The 13,387-nt window shown below is 38.1% G+C and overlaps 1 protein-coding gene across 1 annotated transcript; it reads right to left on the bottom strand.

The window, feature by feature from the left end:
- Positions 1 to 3,561: 3,561 nt before the first annotated feature.
- Positions 3,562 to 4,542, bottom strand: LOC126936472 (olfactory receptor 52P1-like). The gene has a single exon (XM_050759251.1). The coding sequence runs from the start codon at positions 4,540 to 4,542 to the stop codon at positions 3,562 to 3,564; it is 981 nt and encodes a 326-aa protein (XP_050615208.1).
- Positions 4,543 to 13,387: the final 8,845 nt, after the last annotated feature.

The following is a 13,387-nucleotide window of genomic DNA, read 5'->3' on the forward strand; positions in this document are numbered from 1 at the left end:
TTTTGCCTTAGGTTCTGCTTTCTGGGGAACCAGGCTTAGATTCTCCCATGCTGAAAAATCTGCCCTTATCCCTTCATTTCTAGTTAAAGGTGATACCTCCCTAATAATTTACTAGAAGTTATTTATTTATATAATTACTAATGTAATGTTTAAGGTTCTTGCCTAACCATGACAAAGAATTGGTGTGGCGACTGACCATGGCGAGTGATAGAGACACGGACCAAGAGAGAGAAAAAGTTGTAGGCTTTATTGAGTAAAGTGAAAGTACAAAGTTTCCACAGCATGGAAGGGGTCCTGAACGGGTAGCCAGAATTAAATTATACAATTGCCTTTTAAACTCTTTAAGGCAGGAAATACGTGTGGCGGGAAGATGTTTCCAGAGTGAGAAACAAAGGCAGTGAATTATTTTGTGACGTGTCTTAGATTTTGAGAAAAACCGGAATTGCAACTTAGGTTTTATCTACTTTATGACCTTGCAGCAGCATAGCAAAGGAGGCAGGATCTCACAGGACTTTACAAAGTATGTTCACAAGGAATTGGAATTGGGAGTATAGGTAAATTCTGCTGGTCACAGAAAAATGGGCAGTTAACATGCCTTTTAGTTTTGGGGGAGGGGGAAGGGAGAGAGGGAGAAAGGGAGAGAGGACACACGGAAGCTTACAGCAACATTTTCGCTGTTTATAGCTTTCTTAGGGAAGAAAACATATGCACAAATCCTGGTGTTAGGAATATTGTAAGCATGTATCTTCAATATTATTCATCCAAGACCGAAGTAAGTCCTGGTGCAGGAAATGAATGAGTTTTACAGCTTTCTGAGCCCCTACTCGACCCAGGAAGCCCAGCTGGCCCCTCCTCTCACTGATATGTAATTATATATAATTACTCATATAATTATTTATAATATTTTTATCTGGAGCCTTGTGACCATTTCAAGGCCCAAGTTGTCCAAATATGATGGAGACAGTGATAGAGAAGTGGACTGAGCATTAATTCAACTTCCAAATACCTAACAGACACTTAGAAAGTGATTTAACCTTGACCAAGAGATCAGACACATGAACATTTTTCCAGCTTTTCCATAGCTAGGAACAATTCTATAGACACTGTATTAGTCTACTCAGACATTGTTATAAAGAAATAGCTAAGACTGGGTAATTTATAAAGAAAAGAGATACAATTAGCTCATGATTATCCAGGCTGTGCAGGAAGCATGGCAGCATCTACTCAGATTCTGGGGAGGCCTGGGGAAGCTTAAAATCCTGGCGAAAGGTGAAGGAGAAGCAGGCACTTCACATGGCCAGAGCAGGAGGAAGAGAGGGAGAGGCGAGGTGCCACACACTTTTAAACAACTAGGTCTCCTGAGCGCTCAGTCACCACTGCAAGTACAGTACCATGGGGGAAATCCACCCCCATGATGCAATCACCTCCCACCAGTCTCCACCTCCAACACTGGGGATTCCATTTCAAAGTAAGATTTGGGCAGGGACACAGATTCCAACCATGTCAGACACAAAAAGAAAAATAGTAGGTTAATATTAGTGTCATCTGTCACATTTCCAACAAGTCAAAAAGAGAAGAATCAAACTCATCCTGCAGTAAAAAGTCAAGATACATTGACTATTAACAAGATAGATTAACGAAACTTTTGCGGAAAGAAAAGAACTCAAGCAAGAAAGAGCAGACCAAACAGGCTGTTCTTCCTGTGTTTTCTCTGATTTTCTTCAGTTCCTCAGTTTCCCCAGAACTAGCTGTTGCTACCAGCTTTTGTGGCATAATTCTCTCAATATATACTGTGCTCAGGTGTAAATAAATCTTTTGCTCATAATTTCAGGGAAAAAAAAGGCTTCAAATTTTTATTTAAAATATCAAAAAATGAAAGAAAAAGGAAATATATGAGAGATCATAATATCATATAGCACTTGAATGCTCTGCTTTTGTCCCTCAATCCTATTTCAACAAGATGAAACAAACAAACAAATTCACTCGATATTTTAGCAAACAGGAAGTTGTATGCTGCCACATCGTCAGGCTAATGATTCCCTCAGACTGTTTTCAATTGTTAACCACAACATTTTGCTGATGACGTTTTTTTCTTTGTAGGTTTGTGGTGGCTTACATATGTACTTAGTACTTATTTCAGACAAGCAGTACTCTGTTCTTCAGCCATTAATGCTCGTGCAAATATTCCTTGATCTCTGGTCTTTCATTTATAGAAAAGGCACTTCTTATTAGTTCTCTCTTTTTTTTTTCCTCCTGAAGGTTGAATTGTTTGCTTCAAGCTCTGAGATATCCCACCTTTCTCAGCCCATGTTATTAATTTTTTTGTTTACTTCAAGCCTTAACTATTAGTATAACTAGAACAACACTTTGGAGAAATTTCGTTTATTTTCCTGCCATTTTAAGAGACTCATTTAAATAGTGGTCATGTGGCTTTTAAAGTAGGTGTCATTTTCACTGAATTCTGCCTTTACATGTTAGCTATACGATATGATGAAAAACCCTAAACTATTTCAGGCTACAAACTTCACGTGTCTTAAAATATTTGCCACTATATTTCCAAATCAATGTCTAGAAGTGATAAACAATATCTCCTGAACTTAATGTCTTCACATATCTTGGCACACGATCTGAACTCTGCACACCACCCCAAGTGCTTGTTCATGATTTCTTCCTGGATTTCCAGAGAAATGGCCTGGCAGAATTCTGTAACCAAGATTTCCAATATAAAATTGACTTTTATAACTGTGACCCTTCACAGAACATTCTCAGAATTTTCTCTTTGCTAAAAGATTTTTGTCATATGCTGGAATTAGTTGAGACAAGCAGAACAGTTGACTCTAAGAATTGTTATAAATATACAATTTGTTAGAATGCATATCCACCTTTTAAGAGTAAGAGTTTCTCATTTTCTCCTTTTCCTTTGAAATTTCTCTGGGAATTTCAGATTATGTTTTCTGTACATATTCCCTAGGCTTAAAAGGAAGCAGTAAGTTCCGTTGCTCAAGTGTAAGGCTTCTGCAGTAAGTATAACGTAGTGACGAAACTCAGTTTTGAACATCCATTGTCCTTTTTGACTCCCCTAAGCAATCTTCTCCATTTTACCTTCCACTTGAACACAAAAAATACACACACACACACACACACACACACAACTTAGCCTTATCTTGGCAAAGTAAGTAGCATTCTACAACTCATTGATTGGATATTGGGCAAGTTATTGGGTGCTCATATGTTCTCTCCACATGGAAACATTCTACCTCATCTTACATGTGTTCAGCATGTGTTCTTCAAAGTGCTTTTACAGACATTATAACGTGTAATTTGTCCAACCCCTCTATCAGGTACAGAAAGCAAATGTCATTATTTTCATTTCACAGTGAGGATAATTTCCTTGCTTCGGAATTACTGAGATCAAGAAGGTCTCCTGTCCCTTAGCTTCTCTGACCAAGGATAAACATCTTGGCAGCTAAATGTGCCAACATGACATATTTCTACCACTAGCTGATTCCCCGAGGAATTGCATCTACTTAACGTTCCTTCCTCATCCTCACAGCTGCTGGATTACCAGACAAGTTTCTGACCACGGGCAGTGGTTGTGGGTTCTCTTTTCCAGCAACCATATTTGGTCACTTTGTCCCGGAACTCCTTAGTTTTCACTCCATAAATTATAGGATTGAGCATTGGAGGTATAAGGAAGTAGAGGCTGCCAAGAATGATGTGGACATGGGCTGGAATGCCTCGGCCAAAGCGGTGAGTGAGAAAAGAGAAAAGTGAGGGAGTATAAGAAATAAGCATGACACAGATGTGTGTGGTGCAGGTGTTGACTGCTTTGTGGTTGGCTTCCTTAGAAGAGAGACACATTATAGCCTGGATGATTAGCACATATGATGAAGCAATAGCTGAGAGATCTAGCCCCGCAACCAACAAGGCCACCACCAGGCCATATATCCTGTTGACTGTAGTATCTACACAAACCATCTTCACCACAGCCATGTGCTCACAGTAGGTGGTGGGGATGACATGATTGGCATGATAGGGCATTTGCTGAAGGAGGATGGGCATGGGGAGAATAAAGAGAATAGCTCTCACCAAACTCACTAAGCTAATGAGTCCAATGCGACTATTGGAAAGGATGGTGGCATAGTGCAAGGGCTTGCAGATGGCCACATAGCAGTCAAAGGCCATGGTCATCAGGATAGCTGACTGCATGGCAGAGATGGAGTAGATGAAGAACAGCTGAACCAGGCATCCTTCATAGCTGATCTCACTTTGGCGAAACCAGAAAATGCACAGCACCTTGGGAATGGTGGTAGTGGACATGCCCAGGTCTGTGAGGGCCAATAGGCAAAGGAGCAAGAACATGGGTTTGTGCAGGGAGCGCTCTGTGGAGACAGTGAGGAGGATGGTGCAGTTCCCGAGCACCGTAATGAAATACATGGAGGAGAAGGGGATAGATATCCATCTATGTTTGTCCTCCATGCCAGGAATGCCTTGGAGAATGAAGAAAGAAGGGTGGCCCTGTGAGGCATTGCAAGCAGTCATGGTGGCACCCTGCTGAAGTACCTGTGGAGAACAATAAAGAGGCTATATGAGCTTCAATTTAAAAAAAGAGTCTCAACATGGAAAACAAAGATTGAAATGTTATACACAAAAATGATTCTGAAATCATGATGTTATGTATCATAGGGTATAGTTGTAATAGTACAGTAGCAATAATGAAGTATAACTGTAATAATATCCAACAGGATATATTTTATGCTAAATGTTTTTATTAAGGACAAAATGATTCATTATTCATTAATAAAATATTGTATTAAATAAATTTTAATATATTAAGAAATAAACATGTATCAACTTCAAGAACAGAACTTGAAGTATGTACAGCAAAAATGCAAGGAATACAAAGAGAAGCTGACAAAATGCAATATACCCCTCTCAGAAACCAAAAGATGAAATGTATTCAACAAAACAGATTTTTAAAAATTAAGATAATTTAAAAGCTTATAATAGAATTCTGCATCCAAAAATTAAGGAATACACATTAAGGAATACACATTTTCAGCAGATACAGGATATGAGGAAGTGGGAACCTTATTGATGAGAATGGTGCAATGATGAGGAGGAATGAAGTAGGCAACGGGTGCTGGACAGCTAAAGCTCAGCAGAATGTGAACATAAAGCCCACCTTCACCTAGAACACTTACCTGAAAGGAAGGTAGTGAGAGGATAGGCAGCTGGTTCCAGACGCCTTCTGAGAATGTGTATGTATGAGTGTGTACATGTGTATGAAGGTATATCTTAAACACCCATATGACTCTTGGAGAGCACACTTGTGGCCCTGCATCTCTCCACACTTCACTTCTGGGCACCCAGAATCCATGGTGTGATCCTTTAAATAACCTAAGTAAAGGCCCTCAGGGTGTCCAGCATTAGCTCTTTGCTTACTTCTGCCAAGCCCAATCTTCCACGTCCCAACACACAAGGCACAACTATTATTATGTGTAAAACTGACCCTGGAGGTTGCCTGAGCTCCCAAGAGATGAGGGTAATTAATCTTAGGAATTCAGGAAATGTTCCAGTCTTTGCCAATCTTGGAGGAGTTTGAAGAGAGAGAGGGTGAAGTTAAAACTGAATCAATGGATGGATGGATAAATAAGTAAACTGTGGAGTATATGTACAATGTGAATATTATTCAAGCTTAAAAAAAGAGGATATCCTGCATTTGATGTAACATAAATGTACCCGGAGGAGATGAAAATAAATTAAATAAGCTCGTCACAGAGGGACAAATACCACATGATCTCACTTACATGTGAAATTTGGAAAAAAGGGGGGTCAAACATGCAGCAAATAAAATGATTACCAGGGTTGGGGACACAGAGAGGAACTAAAGATATTGGTCAAAAGATACAAAATAGCAACCATGCAGAATGAACAAATCAAAACACCTAATGTACAACATGGGCACTATAGTTAATAACAGTATATTGTATTCAGGATTTTTGTTGAATGAGTAGATTGTAGCTGCTTTTGCTACATGGGGAAAAATGGGTAGCTATGAGAGATGATAAATATGTTAATTTGTTCCACTATAGTGGAACATATATATACTACTGATACAGATATGTTATAATATTGTGTTGTATACCTTAAATATACACAATAAAAATTATTTTTAAAACAAAATTGAATCTGGCACTAGACTGGGGACTAGCAGTTTGGGCATTCTAACAGCCCTCATTCCCAAGCATGTGTAGGTGTGGGAGCCAAGGAGATGCTTATTCTGTGGCTGGGGTAATTACGCCAATTAAGGCATCAGAGGTAAAACTTCTGTTGATGGATATCCTGGCAAAATAGTGTTAGCAGCCTCAAATTCTATCTATCTCTGGCATTTTTCTGGTTTTTTGGTCTCTAACCTTTGTCCCAGGCCTAAGATTTTGCCCTAGGCATTCCTCAGGGCATCTTTGGCAATCCATTGCAATCCATCCTCATGGCCTCTGAGCCTCAGCATCTCTCCAATTTCTGAATTCAGAGACAGCTAGATTTCTTTGCTTCAGAGGAAGTTATTAATTTCTGTCAAAAAGTACTTTGCCAAGACCACTGCAAAATGCACAAAATAAACAGTCACAAAATCTTGCAAAGCCTACATAAAAGTGGAAGTCAGAGAGCCAGATTCTAAATCCTGATGTAGTGTAAGTTCTTCCTACAGATAAGTTCTGTGAAGAGACTTCGTTCAGAGCCAGATGTCAGTAAGAGGGAAGCAATGGCAGTGAAAAGTGAGTGGCAAATTAAATGGCCTGGGACAATTAATACAACAATAGAAAAATCTACTAAACACAAACACAGGTACCCTTGCTTAGAGGTACATATCCACAGTCTGCAGCTGTCTCCTGCAGAAAGCTTTGGCTCTAATCACATTGAGAAATTCTGTCCTCTGTTATTTCTTTCCTTGCTGCCCTGTAGTGGTCCTAATGAAAGACAGTAATAGGTGGCAACCAAAGAGTCAAATGCATTGTTCTCTCACTTCCGTATCAATGGTCCTATCAAATCCCTGAATACGACTTGTTAAAGAAACTTTTCTTGCAAAATATCCCCCCAGTGCTCTATCAGAGGCCCTTTGCTATTGTCCAGTGGGCTCTTACTTCTCCATCAGAAATTTTTAACCTCACCATTTGTATAATTACACCAACCTGGGATAATAGACCATATCCCCAAATCCTGTATTCTTATCACTAATATGTTGGGTGCATAGTACACATAGAGTGTTAAATGAGTGACTATGTAATAAATAAGCAGATATATAAATTCATGTAAAAATAATCAAAAAGTATATCCTACTTCATGAGCTCTTACTCATTTTTCTTTTCTTTTATATATAAAAATCAAAAACATAACTAAGTGGCAAAAGCTATATCTGCTCCTTAAATGAGTGTATAAATTCAGAGAAAGTCCAAATGAATGTCAATAATTCATTTTGTTTGGAGCCTTCTTACATCACTTATGATATTTTCCTGTCTACCAATGCCAAATGTAGTTTACCTCTATTCTAACATATTTTGAACACACAAAAGTTATAACTAATAATATACCATACATCCAGGTATACATAATATATATTAAGATACATGATATTACAAAAAAAAAAGCAGGAAAACCTTCTGTACAGCTCATCCAGGTGGCATATGTGGTTTCTTAATCCTTTAGAAATGAATTGCATCATCATTCCCATAACATTTTGTACTTATTTTTACTTTTACTACATATATAAATCCTAAAATAATGCATAGTGATTTAGAGAATAATTTCTGTATTTAAATGATGTTATGTCATGTCATTTTTCTGCATGTTAAGTTTTGTTCAACATTATGTGAGATACATTCATGTTGATGCATGTTGATGTAGTTCTGGGTAAGTACTTATTGCTTCTATACAGTGTATTTATTACTACTATATGCGAGATACCATATTTTATTGAGTTAAGGCACTATGTTTAATTCATTCATTTATTTAAATGAAGATATTATATTTAGTTTATTCATTCCTTTTGAAGAATTTTTAGGTTATTTACAATTATTGTAATGTTATTAAATTCTTCCTTACTTCTGAGGCATGTCTCTAGAGCATACATTTAGGGGTGAAATTCCTGGGTTGAAGATCATGCATATGTCTAACTTTCCTAAATATTAATAATTCAATCTCAAAAGTAGTTGATTTGAATTTGCAATACATATTAAATACATATTTAATATATATTTTCATTTATTTAATAGATCTTTAGCAAATATATTTCAATTGCTTTCCTGTTTTGGCATCGGTTCCATGTACATTTTGTTTCTGTTCATTGTAAGTACCTTATATATTTTGTCACTATAATCAGTTATAACTTTTAAAATATATATTTCCAATGGCTACTTTATATAACAGTATAATTAATTGTGTTTATTAATGATTTACCTCAAACTCAGCAAATTTCTTAAAAGATAATTAGTTACAAAAATCTATCTTTAGAGTGTCATGGGTTTTCCCTGTAGAAAATTCATGTCATTCATTAGCAATGAAACTTTCTTTTTCCTTTGTGACTCTTAAAATCCCAGTCCTTTTTAATGTGTTATTATGTCACTTTAAACTTTCAAAACCTTATTGAATAGCAGTGGTAGGAGAAGGTATACAATGTCTGTCCATGTCTTAAAGAAAATTATTTCTTTCCCTCTTTACTACAAAAAAAAAGTTGAAACAATGTAAATGACCAAACAAATCATTTTAGAATTGTTATTATGTACTGAAAAATTAAGTTTCCCCAAAGAAACATTTGACCCTTGCCTTCTGCTACTGGGAGGTGATCTCCAAGCCCCCTGGCCTGTCGTTCTGCCTGACAAAAACGACTTTGCTTTTGCCTGGGGCTTTGACCACCAGACAGTCTAGCAATGTGATGTGGTCTTTTGGGCCCTGTCATATTAGTTCCAACCTGAAAAGGAACTGTAGACTATAAATGTTAGCCCAACCTTCTGGAGGGACCAGAGATTAAAAGTCAGTCATGTTAGCTGTATGGGATCGAGCCTCTGTAAAGTCTCTGGACACCAAAGGCTCAAGTGAGAATTTCTGGTTACCAATATTGTGTGCGTATAGCAACACATCATGACCAAGAGGAACAGATGGCACTTGATATGGTTTGGCCATGTCCTCACCCAAATCTTATCTTGAATTGTAGCTCCCACAATTCCCATGTGTTGTGAGAGGAACCTGGTAGGGGGTAATCAGATCATGGGGGTGGGCTTTTCCCGTGCTATTCTTGTGATGGTGACTAAGTCTCATGAGATCTGATGGTTTTATGAAGGGGAGTTTCCCTGCACAACTTCTCTTGTCTGCTGCCATGTGAGACATGCCTTTTACCTTCCACCATGATTGTGAGGCCTCCCCAACCACGTGGAACTGTGAGTGCATTAAACTTCTTTTTCTTTATAAATTACCCAGTCTTGGGTATGTCTTTATCAACAGTGTGCAAACAAACTAATACAGCGCTCATCTATGACTCCACAGGGAAAGGATGACTGAAAGCTCCACATTTGAACTCCTTCTGGATTCTACTCTATGCTTCTCTTTTCTTTGACAAATTTAATTTGAAACTTTTTACTGTAATACTGCAATTACATCACTTTCCTGAGATTTGTGAAATTGTTCTAGCAAGTTATTGAATCTGAAGATGGCCATGATGGCCCCAAAATTTGTAGTCAGTTGATCTGAAGTAATGGTGGTGTAGGAAGCCCCCAAATTTGCAGGTGGTATGTGAAGTAAAGGTACTCTTGTGAGGGATGTTGTTTCCTCAGAACTTGCCATTTGGTTAACTCCAGGTAACTATAATCACTGAATTGAAAAATATTTTCTTCGTTTCACTACATAATTATTGGTCATAAGGAAAACTGTGCTAACCATTGGTTTAATTATTTATTGTTGCATAATAAACCATTCCAAAGCTTAGCAGCATAAAACAATGTTTATTTTGTTCATAAATTGAAATTTAGTCCGAACCCAGCAGTCTAAAATTGCTGAGATTTTTTTTTCCTAAGTTGCTGACTAGGACAGCTTCAAGGTTGGATCTATTTGGTGTCAGCCAGGGCAGTTCAAAGGCTGAGGGCTTGAGTTATCTGAAGGTTGACTCATTACAGAGTCTAGTGCCTGGGCTGGAAAGATTCAAATAGCTAAAGCCTGGTGTACCTGGGAATCCTCATTCATCTCTCTCCCTCTGAGTATAACATTATGGCAGCTTCAGGGAAGCTAGATGTTTTACATGTGAATTAAAGGCTACTGAGAAAGAAGAATAAGGAAAAGGAGAAGAAGGAGGAAAAAGGAGGAAGAGGAGGAGGAGAAGAAGAGGAAGAAAGGAGGAGGAGGAAGGAAGGAAGGAAGGAAGAGGAGGGAGGAGAGACGAGGGAGAAGAGGAGGGAGGAGGAGGAGGAGGGGGGAAGAGGAGGAGAAAAGAAGCAGCAGCAGCGGAGGAGGAGGGAGGGAGAGCAGGAGGAGGGAGAAGGAAGAGAAGAAGGAAGAAGAGGCAAAGAAGGAAGAGAGAGGTGAAAGAGGCAGAGGAGGAGGAGTGAGGGGAAAGAAAGGAAGGGGGAAAAAAGGGAGAGGGAAGGAGAGGAGAAAAACCAGACAGTATTTTCTTCTGTTACCTGGCTTCAGAATCACTTAGTGTCACTTCCACCACATTTTATTTACTAGAATTTAATCACTAAGGCCAGCCCATATTTAAGGCAGGAGGACATAGCCTGAACCTCTCAGTAGAGTGAAAAGATAAAGTTGTAAGAGGATCATGAGGGACAAGATATATTTATGTAATCATCTTTTTATTATCTCCCACAGATATCATTTAGTTTTTAAAATCTTCTAAAGCAAATTGGATACATAGTACTGAATATCTAGATAAAGATATATAGATAGTCATTCCAATACTCCTAAACTAGAATCACCTGTTTCCCTGACCTTTCCAAAAGTAATTCAACATAAGCACAATTAAAATTCAAATAAGAATTCTTTTTTTTTTTTTTTTTTTTTTTTTTTTTGAGAGGGAGTCTCGCTCTGTCGCCCAGGCTGGGATGCAGTGGCCGGATCTCAGCTCACTGCAAGCTCCGCCTCCCGGGTTTACGCCATTCTCCTGCCTCAGCCTCCCGAGTAGCTGGGACTACAGGCGCCCGCCACCTCGCCCGGCTAGTTATTTTTTGTATTTTTTAGTAGAGATGGGGTTTCACCTTGTTAGCCAGGATGGTCTCGATCTCCTGACCTCGTGATCCGCCCGTCTCGGCCTCCCAAAGTGCTGGGATTACAGGCTTGAGCCACCGCGCCCGGCCAAAATTCAAATAAGAATTCTGTAAAAATTCTTTCTCAGCTTTTGTTTTGTTGTTACTGTTTTTTCATTTTACATAATTTTTGCACATATTTATGGGGTACATGTGATACTTTTTTAAATGTATACAATGTGTAATGATCAATTCTCAGTGGTTAAGATATCAAACACCTTGTATATTTATCATTTCTGCATGTTGAGAACATTTTAAGTTACCTCTTCTAGCTGTTTTGAAATATACAATACATTGTTCTTAAATATAATCAGTTTATTCTGCTATCAAATGTGAGATTTTATTCTTTCTATCTAAATGTATGTTTGTAACATTAACCAACCTCTGTCATTCCCCTGACCCCACACACACCGTTCCCAGCCTCTGGTAACTATTCTTCTACTCCCGACCTCTATTAACTCCCACATATACTTTTAGCTCCCACATGTGAGTGAGAAGATGCAATATTTGTTTTTCTGACTGGCTTTATTTCACTTAACACAGTGTTCCATTCTTGTCACTGCAAATGACATGATTTCACTCATTTTTATGGCTGAATAGTTTTCCATTTTGTGCACATACCACCATACCACACTTGCTTTGTTCATTCATCTGTTGATACACTTAGATTGATGCCATGTCTTTGCTATTATAAATAATGTTGCAATAAACATGTGGTGCAGGTATCCCTTTGATACACTAATTATTTTTTCCTTCGGATTAATACCCAGTAGTGGGATTTCTGGATTGTACAGTATTTCTATTATAAGTTTTTAAAGAAATGTTCATACTGTTTTTCATAATGGCTAAATTTACATTCTCATCAACAGTATATAAGAGCTCCCTTTTCTCCACATCTTTAGCAGCAACTGTTATTGTTTTGTCTTTCTGATAACAGCCTTCTAACTGAGGTAAGATGATATCTCATTGTGGTTTTCAGTTACATTTTCTGAATGACTGGTGATATTGAACTTTTTTATGTACCTATTGGCCATTTGTATTTCTGCTTTTGACAGATGTCTATTCAGGTTATTTGCCCACTTCTTATTTATATTTTATTTTTTAAAATAATTTCAACTCTTAGTTTAGATACAGGGAGTTTATGAGCAGGTTTATTACATGGGTATATTTCATGTTGTTGAAGTTTGGAATATGGATACCATCATCCAGGTAGTAAGCATAGTACACAGTAGGTAATTTTATTATTATACTTTAAGTTCTATGGTACATGTGCAAAACGTGCAAGTTTATAACGTATGTATACATGTGCCATGTTGGTTTGTTGCACCCATCAACTCATTCGCATTAGTTATTTCTCCTAATGCTATCCCTCCCTCAGCCACCCACCCCCTGACAGGCCCCAGTGTGTGATATTCCCTGCCCTGTGTCCATGTGTTATCATTGTTCAACTCCCACTTATGAGTGAGAACATGTGGTGTTTGTTTTTCTGACCTTGTGATAGTTTTCTGAGAATGACGGTTTCCAGCTTCATCCATGTCCCTGCAAAGGACATGAACTCATCCTTTTTTATGGCTGCATAGTATTCCCTGGGGTATGTGTGCCATATTTTCTTAATTCAGTCTACTATTGATGGACATTTGGGTTGGTTTCAAATCTTTGCTATTGTGAATAGTGCCGCAATAAACATACGTGTGCATGTGTCTTTATAGCAGCATGATTTATAATCCTTTGAGTGTATACCCAGTAATAGGATGGCTGGGTCAAATGGTATTTCTAGTTCTAGATCCTTCAGGAATCACCACACTGTCTTCCACAACTGTTGAACTAATTTACGCTCCTGCCAACAGTGCAAAAGCGTTCCTATTTCTCCAAATCCTCTCCAGCATCTATTGTTTCCTGACTTTTTAATGATCACCATTCTAACTGCTGTGAGATGGTATCTCATTGTGGTTTTGATTTGCATTTCTCTAATGACCAGTGATGATGAGCATTTTTTCATATGTGTGTGGACTGCATGAATGTCTTCTTTTGAGAAGTGTCTGTTCACATCTTTTGCCCACTTTTTGATGGGGTTGTCTCTTTCTTGTAAATTCGTT

The sequence above is a fragment of the Macaca thibetana genome, chromosome 14, assembly GCF_024542745.1.
Source record: "Macaca thibetana thibetana isolate TM-01 chromosome 14, ASM2454274v1, whole genome shotgun sequence".
NCBI classification, from domain to species: Eukaryota; Metazoa; Chordata; class Mammalia; order Primates; family Cercopithecidae; genus Macaca; species Macaca thibetana.

Bases quoted from the DNA above. Each gene is read 5' to 3' on its own strand.
- LOC126936472 (XM_050759251.1), bottom strand. From the start codon at position 4,542: ATGACTGCTTGCAATGCCTCACAGGGCCACCCTTCTTTCTTCATTCTC.